At 40.4% G+C, this 16,592-nt stretch overlaps 5 protein-coding genes and 1 non-coding gene across 9 annotated transcripts in view; 3 read left to right on the top strand and 3 right to left on the bottom strand.

Annotated features, from left to right (window-relative positions):
* The window catches only part of Cad96ca (tyrosine kinase receptor Cad96Ca), a 37,702-nt gene extending 33,734 nt beyond the window's left edge, over positions 1–3,968 (bottom strand). The window contains exon 1 of the mRNA XM_076907882.1: positions 3,637–3,968. Coding sequence (XP_076763997.1) covers positions 3,637–3,691 — 55 coding nt within the window. The 5' untranslated portion in view covers positions 3,692–3,968. The remainder of the gene's footprint in view (positions 1–3,636) is intronic.
* Positions 3,969–5,022: 1,054 nt separating this feature from the next.
* On the top strand, positions 5,023–6,869 carry LOC143431156 (uncharacterized). 2 transcript variants are annotated; one of them, XM_076907710.1, is made up of 5 exons: positions 5,023–5,194; positions 5,364–5,653; positions 5,721–5,967; positions 6,066–6,614; positions 6,685–6,869. In XM_076907710.1, exons 1-5 carry the CDS (start codon positions 5,108–5,110, stop codon positions 6,808–6,810), a joined length of 1,299 nt encoding a protein of 432 aa, XP_076763825.1. In that variant the 5' UTR covers positions 5,023–5,107; the 3' UTR covers positions 6,811–6,869. The 2 variants fall into 2 exon arrangements, with proteins under 2 accessions (XP_076763825.1, XP_076763826.1); XM_076907711.1 differs by having other exon boundaries at positions 5,080–5,194; positions 5,395–5,653.
* A 391-nt stretch (positions 6,870–7,260) lies between these two features.
* LOC143431188 (non-homologous end-joining factor 1) lies at positions 7,261–8,403 on the top strand. Its single transcript, XM_076907745.1, has 4 exons — positions 7,261–7,440; positions 7,523–7,841; positions 7,919–8,063; positions 8,112–8,403. Exons 1-4 carry the CDS (start codon positions 7,267–7,269, stop codon positions 8,398–8,400), a joined length of 927 nt encoding a protein of 308 aa, XP_076763860.1. The 5' UTR covers positions 7,261–7,266; the 3' UTR covers positions 8,401–8,403.
* A 171-nt stretch (positions 8,404–8,574) lies between these two features.
* LOC143431308 (leucine-rich melanocyte differentiation-associated protein) lies at positions 8,575–16,542 on the top strand. Of its 3 annotated transcripts, XR_013102695.1 has the most exons (5): positions 8,576–8,850; positions 8,951–9,178; positions 10,333–10,711; positions 10,874–11,043; positions 16,403–16,542. XR_013102695.1 is itself a non-coding variant. In XM_076907935.1 (4 exons), the coding sequence occupies exons 1-4, from the start codon at positions 8,791–8,793 to the stop codon at positions 10,951–10,953; spliced, it is 732 nt and encodes a 243-aa protein (XP_076764050.1). In that variant the 5' UTR covers positions 8,575–8,790; the 3' UTR covers positions 10,954–11,098. The 3 variants fall into 3 exon arrangements, 2 of the variants coding, with proteins under 2 accessions (XP_076764050.1, XP_076764049.1); XM_076907935.1 differs by lacking the exon at positions 16,403–16,542 and having other exon boundaries at positions 8,575–8,835; positions 10,874–11,098; XM_076907934.1 differs by lacking the exon at positions 16,403–16,542 and having other exon boundaries at positions 8,577–8,850; positions 10,874–11,098.
* On the bottom strand, positions 8,592–8,663 carry Trnap-agg (transfer RNA proline (anticodon AGG)). The gene has a single exon. It is a non-coding gene; the product is annotated as a tRNA-Pro (tRNA).
* Positions 11,479–16,592, bottom strand: part of LOC143431187 (uncharacterized) — a 31,982-nt gene continuing 26,868 nt past the window's right edge. Inside the window, exons 12-19 of the mRNA XM_076907744.1 lie at positions 16,410–16,564; positions 16,057–16,244; positions 15,669–15,771; positions 15,393–15,554; positions 14,455–14,687; positions 14,146–14,357; positions 12,315–14,073; positions 11,479–12,277 (exon numbers count right to left, since the gene is read on the bottom strand). Of these exons, the coding sequence (XP_076763859.1) occupies positions 13,919–14,073; positions 14,146–14,357; positions 14,455–14,687; positions 15,393–15,554; positions 15,669–15,771; positions 16,057–16,244; positions 16,410–16,564 (1,208 nt within the window). The 3' untranslated portion in view covers positions 11,479–12,277; positions 12,315–13,918. The remainder of the gene's footprint in view (positions 12,278–12,314; positions 14,074–14,145; positions 14,358–14,454; positions 14,688–15,392; positions 15,555–15,668; positions 15,772–16,056; positions 16,245–16,409; positions 16,565–16,592) is intronic.

Raw genomic sequence — 16,592 nt, 5'->3', positions numbered from 1 at the left:
TTTCTACTACGAAATGGTAGAAAATAAATGGTGATAAATAACATTTTGATAATTGTTCAAAGCTTTGTTAAAGCAATGTTGCGAAAAAAAAAAGTTGGCTATTTAAAGGCAAGGAAACTGGCTGATGATGTTAAAAGAACTTTCTCTTATTCGCAGGAAAGCTCGTTGGTGGTATGCTCTGCCGTAACATTGGCGAACAATTGGTGAGATCGCACCGTTTGTTACCGAGCTAACGGAACTGCGTTATTTGGCTTGGTTACGTCCATTGTCGGTTGAATGCATCCTGTGGATAATATACAATAAATGAATAAGGAACCAGCGACGACGAGTGTCTGTCGCGCGACTAACTCTGACGGAAAGCGTTGAACTCGCGTGCGTGTGCCTGTCGATTCGCGACCGTAAAAAGGTTATTGAAAGTTCTAATGACATTAGGTCCCCTTCTATCTCGGTGTGCGCGCTAATGGCGACCATTATTCACGGGAATACCGCGTAACTGTATTCTCACGGTGCAGTGACTTCGATACCGCTACGACACGCCGTTCGGGACACGGTGTTCGAAATAAAGTCGACATTGTAATGCAACGACCGCAATAGCGGATGATTCTTCTACATCTCTTCGTGAATAATAAATAACAAAGTATGAAAACATTAGTAAGAAAAAAGAAATCTCGATGAAACGTAAAGTTGGAAACTGGACGATGCGTGGTCAACGAGGAACGAGCGAGCCGAACGAGACGGAGAAAGTGGGACGATGAAAGTGCGACCGAACGGCCGGACTGGCGGTGTCCGCGTCGTTGTTGACCGGCGTCGAATCCTGGCTTTTTTCATCGCAAGATCTACTTGTTGCTCGGTCGAGTCAGGTGTCGCGTACGAATCGGGAGTATCACCTAGCTATAGATCGCCTAGCTAGCGTCGATCGATCTGTCCCACTTATTTAATTGCCGATCAAGAAATCGACGGATTAGTAAATAAGTTAGAAACAATATTGTTCAATTGTAACGGAAGCAGCCATCCACTTTACACGATTAGTATTATTATCGCATCCGAAAGCGATCACGCCGAAAATCGTGTTTACATTAGAAATCCCCCGTGTGGAGAAAGTTGTTCGTCTCAGAAGGAAAAGAGCACTGTAATTTATTGGTGTATTTCGTTCGGTTAGAAGTCGTGTCTGTTAATTAAAGACTGCTCTTTCGAGAGGATCGATTCTATAGAATCGAGCAAGGTCGTGACGTCAATGAGGAACGCGTTGCCTTCCGGAAGCGGATACATCGCGGAGGCTTATGGGGAGTCGAAAGAGGCCGGCCAGGCGGTTTTTTCCGTCTGCTTTTTACCTTTTGCTCGTTTAACGACTACGGAGAACCGAACCGGAGAACTTTCACTTCGGTGAGGTCATTGTCGGTCCTTAAATATTCCTTGGCGTGACGCTTCACTTTCATGCGTGGCGACGCGCACGAAAAATTCGTTTAGAAGAAAATTGCGAACGCTTTTACGATTTTACTTTCGTTCGCCTTCCCGTATTGAAACAATTATCGGAAAGGTAGAAATTTCAAGTAAATTAATAAGCGAGCTTCGCGTCCTCTTTAAAGCGACTGGGAGCCCAGAAATGGGTTCATGAAATTTTAACCCGTCTGCATTCGTAAAACCGCGAAATATATACTTGTACCTGAATATAACGTTACTACGGCCATATATACGCACCAAGATACGCCCAAGGCAGTCTTATGAAAAGATTTCAAGGCTTTTTACGCTTCACGATCCCCCGAAGGTATCAGCTTTTAACACGCGTTTCCAGTTAATATTAGACGATCGCTTCTTGATATTTTCTATTACACGTTGACAAGTCGATTGAATTCAGCAGAAAAGTTAACGAGAGCACGTGCACAGAAAACTATCCCCTGAATCATGGCAAAACATCGCACGCCATTCCCGGAGACACGAATGCTCGCGCAAGAGCGAACCTTCCTACTAGATTCCTACATTACCTACCCGTCTAACTATGGTAATAATGCAGTGGGAACATAATGTTAAAATTCAAAGCTATCCTCCTGGCTGAATGTTTTCTCGACCGATCATATAAATTTCCTCGAAAGCCAGCTGGAATTTCTCGAGCATAAGCTCGCACGTATTTCGAGCAAACCGCGTGCAGACGAACGATTATCGGTGAAGGTTGGGATGCCAGTTCTTATTTGGTGTCTGGCGACCCGATTATGCGACCGGCTCTGTTTTAAACGTTAATTCGTCTGGCGGGTAGCCGACGAATGCGGTGCCCCGTTTCATTTTACCGTGCGGTCAGGTTGAACATTTTTCCGCTCGGATTCCTCCGCGCGGGAAGAAACGATCGCGGCCACGTTCGCGATGGAAAAAGTCGTTCCCGGAACGCATTCTTTGGATTATCGATTAATGCACCTTGTTCGCGGATTCTTCCCTTGCGACCAAAACGGGCACACGACGCCGGTCGGTGATGCACAATGGTTTATTGTTTCACTTGGCGAACCAAGGTATTTGCCTAGGTAGACGAGCGTGCGAAGTAAACGATGAGAAAGCGCGAGCTCGCGCGGAAATTAATTTCAGTTGGTGATACGTGTAAATTTCGCATTTATCGGGGAATCTCTTTGCATTCGTCAATTTTAATTCTTGAGCTATAAATTGCCGATACAAGCTTTGTCCTATAAACACGATGCTGTACCACAACAATTTTTACTACTCTCGCAAAAGAGACCTCGTGTTCTATAAAAGAGCTGTACCTACTTCTTTCGCTGTACGAATGTCGTTGACTCGTGTCTTGTTAAAGCAATCACCGTTATCTTTTCAAGTAGTCGACGTTACCACTTGGTAAATATTCCGTTCGCGTACTTGCTATTATATCATTTTTTCCCCCATGAAAAACATGTTTCACATGTATCGTGCAGAAATTTCTATCGGCAATTTAATTAACAAAGGGAACAAGAAATCGAGACAAAGCGTGGATGACTGGAATAAACCCAGCAAATGATTTAAGAAACTTTCACCTGTACCCGTCACCACTCTAAATCACCGCGTAGACTCGTTTACGAGCGAATCGAACATTGCTAACCAGCGGTCGTCGTCGTTGGAAAATCCCAATTTAAATCTATAAATCGGTAGCCTCGGATTCCACGAGGGGGGCTCGCGTATCAGGGAATGAATTTCCCGCGCGTGTTATCAATCTCCTCTCTGTCTTTCTGTTTTAACCGAACGCTGCATAGGTACTCGATTACGATTTTCTCGAACAGAAGAGAAAGGAATCGTTCGCAACAGACAGAATCTGTTCGGTCGAAGGCGGCGGACTCGATGTAATACCAAAGGAATGTCGCGTAGGTGTAACACACGTGAAGATAGAGTCTGCGTATTATGATTCTACATTCTGGTTTCGCGCTTGTTTCTAGCGTGCATCGGAAGAAATCTTCTGGACGCTTTCTCCTGGATGTATTAGAAAGTATAGGCTAGAATACCGTGGCTGAAAATCACAAATACGATTAAATATCGCGGAGTGTTTTAAATAACTGTATTATTCGGTCTCTCTCGAATGATAGGCATGCATACAATGGTGCATGTAGGAATGAACAGCAACGTGCAGCGGTAGAGGGAGAGAAGTAACTTAGTAATTAAATAACTTACCAACTCCGTTCCACAGACACAGTGCTGCAATAACGATGGTCAATCTGACAAACATCGCGGTTCATTGGTCTACGATACGTGAAATGTCAACGGAACCGCATTCGAAACGGTGATACGTGGTTCGACACACTCGAACCGAGCCACGCTAAATCGAAACACTGGGACAGCAGCAGGTTCCCTCGATGACATCTATCGAACGGTTATACGACCGACTCTGTCCACGCGAACACGCGACTGTCATTCGCGTAGCTGCATCTGTTGGTCCTTTTACGGGGATTTTTCCAACTCTTCGTACCCCATTGCGCGCATCGATCTCCTCTCCTCTCCTCTCCTATAGTACAAACAGTCTGTGATAAATGTTGCTCGAGTGCGATCGACAAGTGCATCGGTTGGAAAAAAATCTGGTCTAAAACTCGTCGAGATTCAAGTGTAAACGCGATGCGACCGCGACTTTCTCTCGAGCCGGATAATTAAATAACCGGCACAGGTTTTTAGAACGACCACGGGCGATACACCAATTACGAATGCACCGAACGCCGCTGGTGAACCATCGCTGGCGTGAATTTTGTAAAACGCTCGGAATCTATCGGCCTCGATCGATGCCGTATTCGGCTGCGACGTCACTTCCAAGCCTCATCACGACGCTACTCTTCTGTCAATCGGTCTTTTCGATCGGTTCGTCAGATCGCACGCACAGACGCACATAATCGCGCACCAATTTCTTTCTTTCGGAGGAAACGATAAAAAACGATAACTGACAGTTCGTCCTTCGGTCACTGGTTTGAACCGGAGGGACGCGCGTCGATTTTGCGCATCGTCGTCGAAAGAAAGCTGGTCGCGTTTGGAGCCTTTCGACCCCGCAACGACACTGGCTCGCGGACCAGCTACCGACTCTACCTGCGTCGCAACGCGATCTGTCCACGAGTGCCGATCAAACTGAAAGAACCTGTACCATTGGCGTACCACCGACAGAATCGAGAAACGCGTCGAATCGACTATTCGCCTCTTTCCTCTCCCTTTTCCTCTTTTACGTGCATCGTTCACCGTTTCACCGTTCACAGACTCGATAACAAATGAAAATTACTCGTTTTTATATTTCACGTTCAGTGTTTCGAAATTTGTACAAGTTACGAGCGTGAAGTTACGACAGTGGCGCACTGTCAGTTCAATAGAATGTGAGAAATTCCCATTGGTTAACTTGCCTTCAAATCCTATTCGTATATAACGCTGTGCTCTTTAAGAATCGAAGTAGGTTCGAGGGAATATTTTTAAGTTTACCGATTAAACCGAATAACAATAACATATTGTTGCCACTAGCTAGCTGCAATCGATGCTACTTGTCAAATTCTTACGTGTGAATGTAGCTATTATCAGACTCCATTTTGTTTTACATTTTGAACGATACAAGTATGTATAACCTTCGCGCTTAAAGTCTTCAAATTAATCGGCACCTTTGAGACTTTGTTATGTAATGGAAGTATCAAATAATTGGCGCAAATACAAACAGTATACATGCCTCTGTTTTTCAGTAATGGGGCAAAGAAAATTTAGAATCTCGGTAATTCATAAAGTTATTTTCACTATATTTTGAAAGTTGTCTGTTATGTTTTTTTCTATTTTCACGATAAGCGTTAGACATTAATAAAAAATTGTACTGTTACCTCTTTACTGGCTTATGAAATAATTTTAATAATTGTATTGGATAATTGAACGATCATCACTTTGAGATGGGTGTCCTTATTGCTTCTCCGGAAGCAGGAGATGCATCGATTAACGTCATACCACAGATGAAGAAACACACCATCATTTCCAATGATCCTTCTAAGAGTTTTATTTCTACGATATCAGAAATAACCGCTACTAATAATCAGAGTGCTTTGGTGTCTACATCGAAACATAAATTCACCGATAGTATCGACAAAGATTTACATAAATGCACGGTCTCAGTAAAGAATAGCGTTCTTAATGAGATGAGCAGATCCACAGTTTACGATAATTGCCAGTTCCCTTACTATAGGTTACTGCCATTATAACTTATATATTAAATTAGATTTATCATTTATTATTTACATTTTCTTCTACAGAAGTAACAGAAACAATAGCAACTATCCGGATGCAGTTCTGGTAAAGGATGTAGGTGTGTCGTGCATGCTTCTAAATCCGAATGTTTCTAAACTATCTATCCCTGAAACAAAAACTCTTGTTGAGCACCTTAAAAAAGAATATAATGACTTGTCCGATATTACAAACAAAATAACCGCGTACACAAAAGATATATTGACTCACTTATCAGAGAAAAATCAAAGAAAGCGTCAGCTACTTACAAATTTGGTATTTAAACAGGCTTGTAAACAGAAAAATATGCGTTCAGAATGCGCGTTGAATGCTTACTTTAATAAAATACAATTTAAACATTTTATTACACATAGATAGCTTCGAAGCATGCAATAGCATCTCAGTATGTAGATAGTAAAGGTAATCTTTGCTTAAAATTGAGACTTGTTAGTAACGCTGAAACTCAGTGTGCTGTTCGGCAAGCTGTTAAGAATATAGAAAGTACATTGCTCAAAGATAAATACGGTACAATGGAACAACGTAGTAAACGTAAAAGTCAAATAACAACGCGTGACAGAAATATGATATCGACCAATGAAACGCATATCCAAGCTATACCCAGCCAAGAACACGCAGAAATGAATACTTCGAATTCAACATTACCCAGCACATCTTCCATTTACAATTATTTAACAATGAGAAGAAAGAAACCACCGAGTGAATCGGTAAAGTGTAAATTGACGAACTTTGGAAACACTCGTAAACATGAAAATCCTAAAAGGTTCAATGATGATAAAAGTTCCAAAGATTATTCAAAAAAGACTGATTCGGTAATATTTACTAATTGGAAAGAAATATCAAAATTGAGCAAATCTAAGAAAAAGAATAATATATGCGTTACATCTAACGAACCGCAGCGAATGGTCTGTTCAATATTATACTTTGATAGAAAATTTACAAGTTCATTATAATTATATTAATTCATAATTATAGGTGAATACAAAGAGTAAAAGTTTACGGGAAGGATATATTAATTATAATATGGTTAACGATATACCCGATACAAAGTTTCATACGGTTAATATACGAATTACAAAACGGAATAAAAAACATGTATAACTTTTGTATATTTCATTTTTCGCTACATTCGTATGTAATAAATATTTTATACCAATGCATCAGTCTCTGCTGTAACGATGATATTTTAAATTCAAATACGACTTAACGTGAGAACCAATAGGATGACTTCTTGGGTGGGAGAAGGGAGGGGGAAGCGTCACTGTGTCGTAACCTGTACTCTTGACAGCTGAGCGTCGTTCGAGCATTCGTTTTAGCTTAGAGTTTTCATTATCCGTATTAATACAAGAAAATAAGAAGATATCCAGAACGAAGATACAAGAAATCGACAGTACGACCATTACTACTCAAAATACTACAACATGGTATACGTGACTATGCATCTACTTACATATAATGTACGATAAACATTTTTCGTTCATACAATCGAAAGGTTGATTTGCGAAGTGCAATATGAGTTTAAGCTTTTCAATGTTACCGTATAAATAAAGGAAAAATATGAATACTAATCGATATAACCAAGACGTAATATGGAACAATGTGATCATAAATAATGATGCCTACTTGATTTCTATCATGCAGAGAGATAACGGGATACAAATTTTGTTAACTAATCTTGTAGAGCTATGGATGGAGACATTGACGAATGAAATTATTTTAGACAGATGCCAAGTAATTGTCTACAAGTATCGATATCGATTTGTATGTAATTTTGAACAGCAAAATTGAATGTATACATATATATTTATTTCAGAAATTAAATCCACTTTTGAACGTCGAAGCTATAAATTACAATGAAATTGTATTAAATGTTTTGAACAATATATCAAAGTATATTGTCGAAGCATCCGTCGAACGTATCGAATTAAGCACCGAAATAGAAGGTGGTTTAATGAAATTTACCTTAAATTTATCAAAAGGCACAGCTGAAGATTTTTGGAACATTATAACTAAACCATTATGCGTGTCAGGAAATGAAATTATTCGTCAGCGTCAGCTTCTTTTAGATTTAATAAAGAAGAAAGATGATGAAATTGCTGAATATAAAGCAGGGGGTGCCGAATTGTTGAGAAGTTTGTTTTTACAGTTGAAAATATTGTATCACTTTTTTATTTCGATACAAAATCTTCTATTTCATTTATTGTTATAGAACATATTGAAACAAAAACTTTTACGGAAGAACAATTTAAAACAGATAATCCTACTGCAAATACTATTGAGTGCACAAATGCATTCCAAGGGCTAGTGAATTTTTACAATGAGTTTAATTTATGCAAATGGAATGCATCTTCAAGGTGATAAATCGTTGCGTATAAATATTCAGAATATTACAAAATTTAACAATGTAAATTCTTAAAACTATGTGTACATTGTAGTTGTGATAATAGACGAGATGATGTACATCGAACAAATCAGAGCACGATTAAAGATATTCAGGGCAATAATAAGCGCATAGGTAACAATGAAGATATTTCACTGGGAACAAGCACAAATGTGATAAACGCAAAAACTAACCTGCGAAAGAAAGGTTCGCCTAAGAGAAAAGTAGCTATTAACAAAACCGGTACAGCAAATATGGAATATAAGCCGATCAAAAAGTTGAAGAAAGGTTTGACTAATTTTATATTGTGAAATATAGTTATGTATAATATTCAGAGGGAAGGGCTATCGATAATAACTATAATATTTGCACAGTGTTGCTTTTATAAATTAACTTATTTTAATACAACAAAACTGTATATAATAAAATTGTATATCATTTAAGGTATGGAATTGTATTTGAAAATAATTATTTATTGTTAAATAAAAATAAAAAATCCGCTGGGCTCGTCCGGGATTTGAACCCGGGACCTCTCGCACCCTAAGCGAGAATCATACCCCTAGACCAACGAGCCGTGTTGGTATATGTCTGCGTTACTAGAAATATCTCGCATAATATCGACTCGGTAGTCGATTCAAAGCGGTATTATCAGACTTATTGTTTTATGATAATTTCTCGCTGTACAGTACCATACGTGCAAGATGGCGGAACGGAGCCAAGAAGATTTCAACAGGAGCGCGTTGACGGTACGATGCGGACGGGTAATTGTCATATATTTTCACTAACTGAAACTTGGTGTCCTCTTAGCGAAATCTATATTCTTCCATCTATAGACTATTACATAAGTTTTGAACAACCTAGGCTTGGTACACGGGACAACGGGCCGAAAAAATTCCCGAAGGATTAGTGGGTGTTGTCGGCGATAATTGCACGAGTTTAGATCTATCTTACAACGAACTAACCTCAATTACCGCTGTTAAACATTTCCACAGCCTACAGGAGTTAATACTCGACAATAATAAGCTTCGAGACCTGAGAACGTTGCCTCGTATACCGAGTTTGACTACTCTCAGTTTAAACAACAACAAGGTTTGTTCCCTTTTTTCTGTCTATAGTTTTAGTTGGAATAGATACAGTTAGATGAATTAAAACCATCGTTATTAGAACAGATACTCTAATTGTTTCACGTATAGAGAATCATGGATTAATTATTCTTTCAATAATTTTTCAATTTTCATCGTTTTCTGTTGTACGTTAAGTTTCTGTAGACGGAAGTAAAAGTAGGCGCAGTTAGCAAAAGTATGCACGCAACGTAATTAATTATTATATTAATTTTGCTATGGTTAAACGCTCGTTTCATTAGATTTTAATATGTTTCGGAGTGCTATCGTTATCTTACGGAAAACAGATTTATCATGCGCTGCATTTGAACGTTGTAAAATATTTATTTATAGTAACGTTATAAAGAGATAGAGAGGGAGAGAGAGATGGAGAGAAAATCATTATCACCCTTACTGCAGGACAAATGTCCGTTTTTATTTTATCTTTTTCTACTACCAGTACGGTCAGTGTATGCACTCTAAAAACACGGGTCGATAAACACGACGCGTATACTTCTTTCATAACTTTTTACAGACGCCTTTCATTTGCATATTTGTTTTTCAACTCTGTTCGTGGACTCTGTTCGTAGTATCGTCACGTTAAAATATTCACAAATTACGACAAACAGTAATTAATATCGCACATGTTTCAATGTACGTGTATCGTCTGTATGTGATTCGTTTGTAATTGCTAAGCCGATAAACTGCAACGTGAGACGTTTGCATTGATTGCTGATTTTACCATGCGTACATATTTACTTGTTCTAATGTGAAAATTCAAAAAGTAACAGTTTGCTACTTACTCATCTTGATTATTAATCAGCGATTAAAATTCTGAACAAACGTCGATCGTACGCTTTTGGAGTCTTATGTTATCGGGAATGCAAATCGGGAATTCACCTCGCATTTACCGCCACGAATAAGTCACAGTGATGTAAGTTTTGCGCACATTTGCATATTTTTATCAGGAAGAGTATCCGGTTATAACAAGGAAGTATAAAAAGAAATGAAGCTTTGTATATTTAAGTTCTAAATTATCATGTATTTGTAAAGTAATTGTTGCGTGTGTTGTATGAATGGTAGCATGGTCTTTCCAATTTATTCGTTTATTCTTTTAATTTATCTTAACGACAAATTGTTTAGATAACAGACATAGACAGCGCGTTGAAAAGCATACAGGAATGTTGCCCAAGTGTGGTATATGTGAGCCTGCTCGGCAATCCAGGATGTCCCGATCAGTTAACGAATCCAACGTCGACCGATGATGAGGACTACGATCGTTACAGGCTGTACGCGATATATGTGTTACCTACGACACTTCGTTTTCTCGACTCGCGTCCCGTTACTAGACAGGAACGAATAGATGCCGAAAGACGCGGGAAATACTCGAGGACCGTGAAAATGGTCCCAGAATTGTCATCGAAGTTCGTTCCGAAGCCTGTGGAAGAGTTCGACGATATATTCTTCAACGTTAATTATACGCCTTTGCCAAGATCGATTCGCCATCCTCTCGATCACAAAGGTATTGGTTCGATGCCTAATTTTTGTTGTAGGAAATGTTGTAGGAAAGGTATCTTGATAAATCGAACTGCACCGTACGTTCATATAAATATAACTAGGCTTGCGGATGTAATTATTCGCTTGTGATTTTGTCACTTTTTTGTCAATGTTTGTTCGTATTTAGGAGCGTTTGGGAAATGCAGATACCGATATTCGGGAAAGAATTCGGAAGGGAATCGGTTCATATCGAATAACGATCTTTGAATACAGATCCAGCAAATCAAAGTATTCTCGGATGTAAGTGACGATCATATTTTTCTAATGGATGACGAAAACAGCGATCAGGCTCGTAGAGTAAGTATAATGGTTGAAAGCGATATGATATGAGGTATCTATTGTAGAATAGAATTTTATATAATCTGATAGGATTCCGAAGTAGAAGCGTTTTGCTCTAAACGTCGTAATCGAACATCTTAGAGATTGTTGTTCCGATAATTGCAACATAGGGTTTCTCTTGTGCACGGCAGATTTTATGGCCGCGATATATATGGTTTCTATCGACTGCACTAATCGAAACGATGCACAACTTTTTTTTTTTTTTTTACTCTCTTCTATATCTGCTTCTCTTCGTCACATATAAATCTCATCTACGTGCCTGATGAATATGTCTGTTCGAATTTACTCGATAAAAAAATGTTAATTTTTTATACACATATACATCTATATATATACACACATATATATATATATATATATATATATATCGATTAAAGTATAATTCAGCATAAGTAAACGTACAAAATTTTTATTATCACGTACACTGACGAGTGACATATAAATTAATGTCCGATCCTCCGTTTCGTTCAAATCGTCCACGGACACGACTTGGAACGGAAACGGACAACGCGCGGTGTCGTGAATTCCAACGCCTCGTTCATCTCTTCCTGTCATCGACTTTATTATCATAATTTAATGTTATTGGTCCTTAAACGTACACCACATATTCTTGCGGACAATACTTTCTACGCGCAGCAAAATTCGATGCTTTCGACAAAACCGCGAAACGAGTACAGTAGATCCCGACCGAAACCTCCGTCAAATACGGTCTTGTTTGGCGAATTTCCCTGATAGTCGACCCATTGACACGCGAGTATACGAGAGAACTTACGTCGAAGGCAGTTTTAATAGTTACGATTGTTAACCCTGTATTTAGGAAGAGCCTTGCGGATAAGTACACGGTTCTCATTACTTACGTTAAATGTACTTGCCTACATGCGATTACCCAGAGACTTGGCATTCTAATACATAATTAATTAAACGTACAATTACGCCAGCCTTTCGATTCGTCTGGAATATAATTAGTACTCGAGTACTGGTACTCTTAGTAGGAAGTTTTACGGATCAATGTTTCGCAACTAGTTTCTTTTATCATAAGCGTTTCGTTTTCGTATCATATGGAGCATCGAGTATGGACAATTAAAATTCTCGACAAATGTTGGAAATCCCGTACCTCTTGACAGCTCTTGAAGCCCTCCAGAAGCATCCTTTTAACGTTCGTTTTTAATTGTTGGCACTAAATTGTTCCACGCTCGTTTACTATTCGTTAACTTTTCGACTTTAACAACGCATCGAGACTTCGGATACTTCCAACACTTGTCGAGGCTTTCAAGAGCTTAAAATACCGTACCACGTTCGAAGAAATCCAAATTTTACGGCACACGTGTACATTCGAAGTGATTCGAAGTGATTCGAAGTGTTTTAGTGCTATAGTAAACGGTACCAGCGTAGACCACTCGAGGCACGTCCGTAGTTGGCGTCGAGTGTTTCTCGAAAAAGTCCGCGTTGATGCAATTTACTATAGTACGATAGGATCAAAATCCAAATAGGATCCAATTGTATACGCTTTCGTTCGAAACACTGATTTCCATTTCATTAAGACTTCCTCGATAACGACCGCTTCAAAGTCCCGTGGTCTACCGTACGTGGTATAATTTTACATGAATGTATAAATATAACATCTATATGATTATATTCACCTACGCACTTGGAACCGGTCATATTTAATGCCTTAAATACACCGTTCCATCCGTCTGGTAATCCTCAATGCGAGAGATCATTTTCAATATTGTACACACTGGAAGCATCTTTCTCTCCAAGAAAGGAGTGTCCACAATGTAGGTCGCGTTCCCAACGTTCAAGCCTTCTCCTTAGATCCACGAGGGAATAAAATATATTTTCCAAAATGTACATACACGTGTATAGAAGAGGAAAGATTTTCAAGTTGCATCGTATCGCAACCACGATCATTTCAACAATCATTTCTCAAGGCTGTGCGCGTTCAGAACGGACCTCTGATCACCATAGTTATCCTCTACCTTCACCACGCAGGATGTTTTAATGCGCGATGGATACGCAACAGTCACCTCGCCGCGCGATTGGACGGATGTCTGTTTGAAGAATTTTGTTTCGCTGTCGTTTAAAAAAGAAAAGATGGAAGAAAAAGGGAAACAAAGAACAAAACGAGAAAGGTTCTTCTCCTTGGTATTGCACGAATTTTGCGCGTCGGACTCCGTAATTCGTTGTTCCGTCGAGCATCCGACTGGGATCCTCGCTCCGTAAGAATACGTACAAAAAGGGAAAACGAGAGAAAATAGAAGAGAAAATAAACGGTAACGAACGAAAGAACAAGAAGGATACAATGATAGAAAGAAACATCACTTCGAAGAAAATCATATATCGTACGATCTCTCGTGCAACGTATTAAAGGAAAACGAAAATTTAAGTAATTTGAAACGCCGCAATGCCTACATATGTATGTAAAGTGACAGAAACTACTCGTTAAGGCTCTAATTATCGGCTAGGATCATGTACAAATGAAATTGGACGTGAAATAACCATTAATGTCAGAACCAAGACTCGATTGCTTGGAACTTGGTGAAAAGGGGGGCCAGTAGCACGTGGCGGTCGCTTCCGTGTGAATTTAGAGTCCAAATCCTTGGACTGTGCCCTGTAGAAAGGGTGGCTCGCGTTCGCGTCAGCCCCAAAGGCACTGATAGTTCTTTCGAAAGTCGCGTTTCGAAATTATTTATTCGGCGTGCGGCACGTCTACACGGCCGCGTATATACACGATACGCGCGTCTCCAAGTTAAACTAGGCCGAAGCGTTTCGAGCTTCGTTGAGACCGGAGACCCGCAAAAACGAAATAAATCACCGAGACGACGCGGGACGTTTAGGAATTGCTGTTCTTTCCATGATTATGCAGATTCGGCCTTAAAGTCACCGCACCCTCGACCCAGAAGTTGGGCCTCTCGAGCATGCTCTGCCAGAGCGATAACTCGCGGCCAGTCGCGTCCATCCAATCCACTGGTTTCCCGTAGTGTTTTCCTGAATATCGAAACATGAAAATTTAGCAATCGTTGAAATGCGAAACATTTTTTTTAACGGGGAAACATGTACCTGTGCCAAGATTAAATCGAACTCCACCCAAGAATTCGTTGCTAGCGATGCGATCGTGATCCCAGACTGTCAATTCCAGTCCACGTTCTGCCAATTCCTGCAGGCTTACGTCTTTGTAAATGAAAGTGTGACCCCATACTGGCGAACCACCAGATCTACGAACCACTCCAGTCTTTTGTTTCCCCGAACGGCCCTTGTCGGGTAGTAAGTAACTGAAAGTGTCAAGCAGCATCGGTTGCGTGAATTTTAAAGAGGAAAGTATTTTGGCGGGGTTTGTCGTGCCTGTGGCCGATAATAGACGAACGGTACCTTTTGCAGAACGGATCGCACGTTCCCGAATTCTTTGCTCTGGTTTGCAAATTTCTAGCTTCCTTGACGAGCACGTGCAACGCGCCACGGCTCCAGTTTTTCTTCGACTTCGAAGCACCACGATCCGATCCCAATTCTCGATCGCGTTCCTGTTGCGTGGGATCCGGTGGTACGAATTTCAAGCCGACGATCACCTCGCCTTTGTAAGCAACGGGATCGTCGAACGGCTCCGTCTAAAATTTATCATCGCGATACATATTTTTACTTCTAGTATGCACCATACGAGATAATAGATGCCTCCAACTTTTCTTTTACGAATGCTAACTGTAGACTGTAATTCGTATTAACTATATTTAACAAACGGATTTTAAAACGTGGCGTTAAAAACTCATGAAATGAAGGGGATTCTAACACTTGCACATGCAAATGCATCGCAAAACAGTGCAATCGGGAACAGCATATCTCCTCGGTAAAGATTTGACTTTACCCGTCCATGCTGTTTGTTTGAATTTCAATGTATCCGCGTGTACTCAAATGACCGAACGTAAACGCGGTAATTGCTATGCAGTCGGTGTAACAGGTCGTGCAATATCGCTTTCCTGCCGCGAAGTGTGTCAATTAACTTTATTAAGGTAATTAAAAACAAATAAAACGAGGCGAGGTAATTGTGTGTACTGGAGAATAATTGTGTCTGCATAAAGACTTACTTTCTCCGGTCCATTCGGATCGCGCTATTATATCCAGAGCGATTTGTATCGCGCGTGGCTGTTGGAAGAGATTGATAGAACGCCGGTATAATAATATTAGAAATCCTATTATTCGTATAAGAATTCATAAAACAGTTGTCGGATTTTGATGCGCTCGGCTCGTATCTCTTCCAGCACCGATAACGGTATCGCTCGCATTGACAACCGGTGACAAGCTTTTGACGGACTTACTCGTTCTTGAAGCGGGTACCATTTCGGCGTGGGATCGTCGAAGATTTTGTTCTCCAGGGGCATTCGAACCTCGCCGAGGAAATCGTTGCGTCCAAACATGTCTGAATGCCAAACCGTCAGCCACAGGGTTCTGGTCTCCAGGCCGCTCAGACTCATATGGAACTGAAATGTCGTGGTGGCGAACGATCCAAGCTCTAACTCTCATGCAGGGACGGGATAGGGACAGGCGGGAACAATTTCTCGGTGTCGCGAACGAAGTCGCGAAACGATCCTTACCTTCAACGTCTCGTTAAATTCGGGATTCAGCGTGTGTTTCTTCACTTTCGTCTTTCGTTTGCCGCTCTTCGATTTGTCCGGCAATAAGTACACTTTCACGTATCTGCCGAAATAGTTTTTATGAGAAAATAATGCCACGTAACCGTATGTGTATTGGCATCGTTTCTAAAATTGACAAAGCCTTGGACAAAGTGTTGCTTTCTATGTGATTCTAAGAGTGTTTCGTATTTATTTCAAGTGTACTAACGTGCGATTAGCTTCCACGAATTGGCAATAACCATTCGCAAGTAAGAGAGTATGCAATTAGTAGGTTGGAGGACGCGTGCGATCGATGCCGTGGGATTAATATGATGAATGATCCACTGGTTGTGAGTCACGCGTTACTTACGGGTCGGAACGTTTACGCTTTACGTCAACCGGCGCTAGATTCTTGCATTTCGTTACGTGCACCTCGAACGTTAGGTGCTTGTAATCGTATTGCAAGGCGAACTCGACCTCTCCTGTGACGACGACCGAACGACAGCACCGTCCCTCGCCAGCACCGCTATAAACCGACGCCATTGAATCTGAACGTGCCTGAAAAATTGATATCGTACATTTATATAGGGGGATAGTCGGGGAATACAAAGTATCTTGCAATGAATTAGTGATACCGTCTCTCGGGCTCTCTGCTTGAGAAAACAAAAATTCTACAAACGAATGCCTTTGCTAATTTGTATATTTTTTTTTTTTAGCACTTACTCCAAGACTCGACAGAGACGCACGCGTCGCAAGATGTCCGGAATGTAGTCCCGATTCCATGTCATCTACATCGATCACTGTGTGACTAGAGCCTGATCGTGATCCTGCGCCGATGATCGGAGTACTGCAAGCTTCCGACAAGCTACTTCCATCATCTGTAACGTAAAATGTACGAATAACAGA

This window comes from Xylocopa sonorina, chromosome 17 (assembly GCF_050948175.1).
Source record: "Xylocopa sonorina isolate GNS202 chromosome 17, iyXylSono1_principal, whole genome shotgun sequence".
Taxonomy (NCBI): domain Eukaryota; kingdom Metazoa; phylum Arthropoda; class Insecta; order Hymenoptera; family Apidae; genus Xylocopa; species Xylocopa sonorina.
This window is presented reverse-complemented; position numbering and strand designations above follow the sequence as displayed.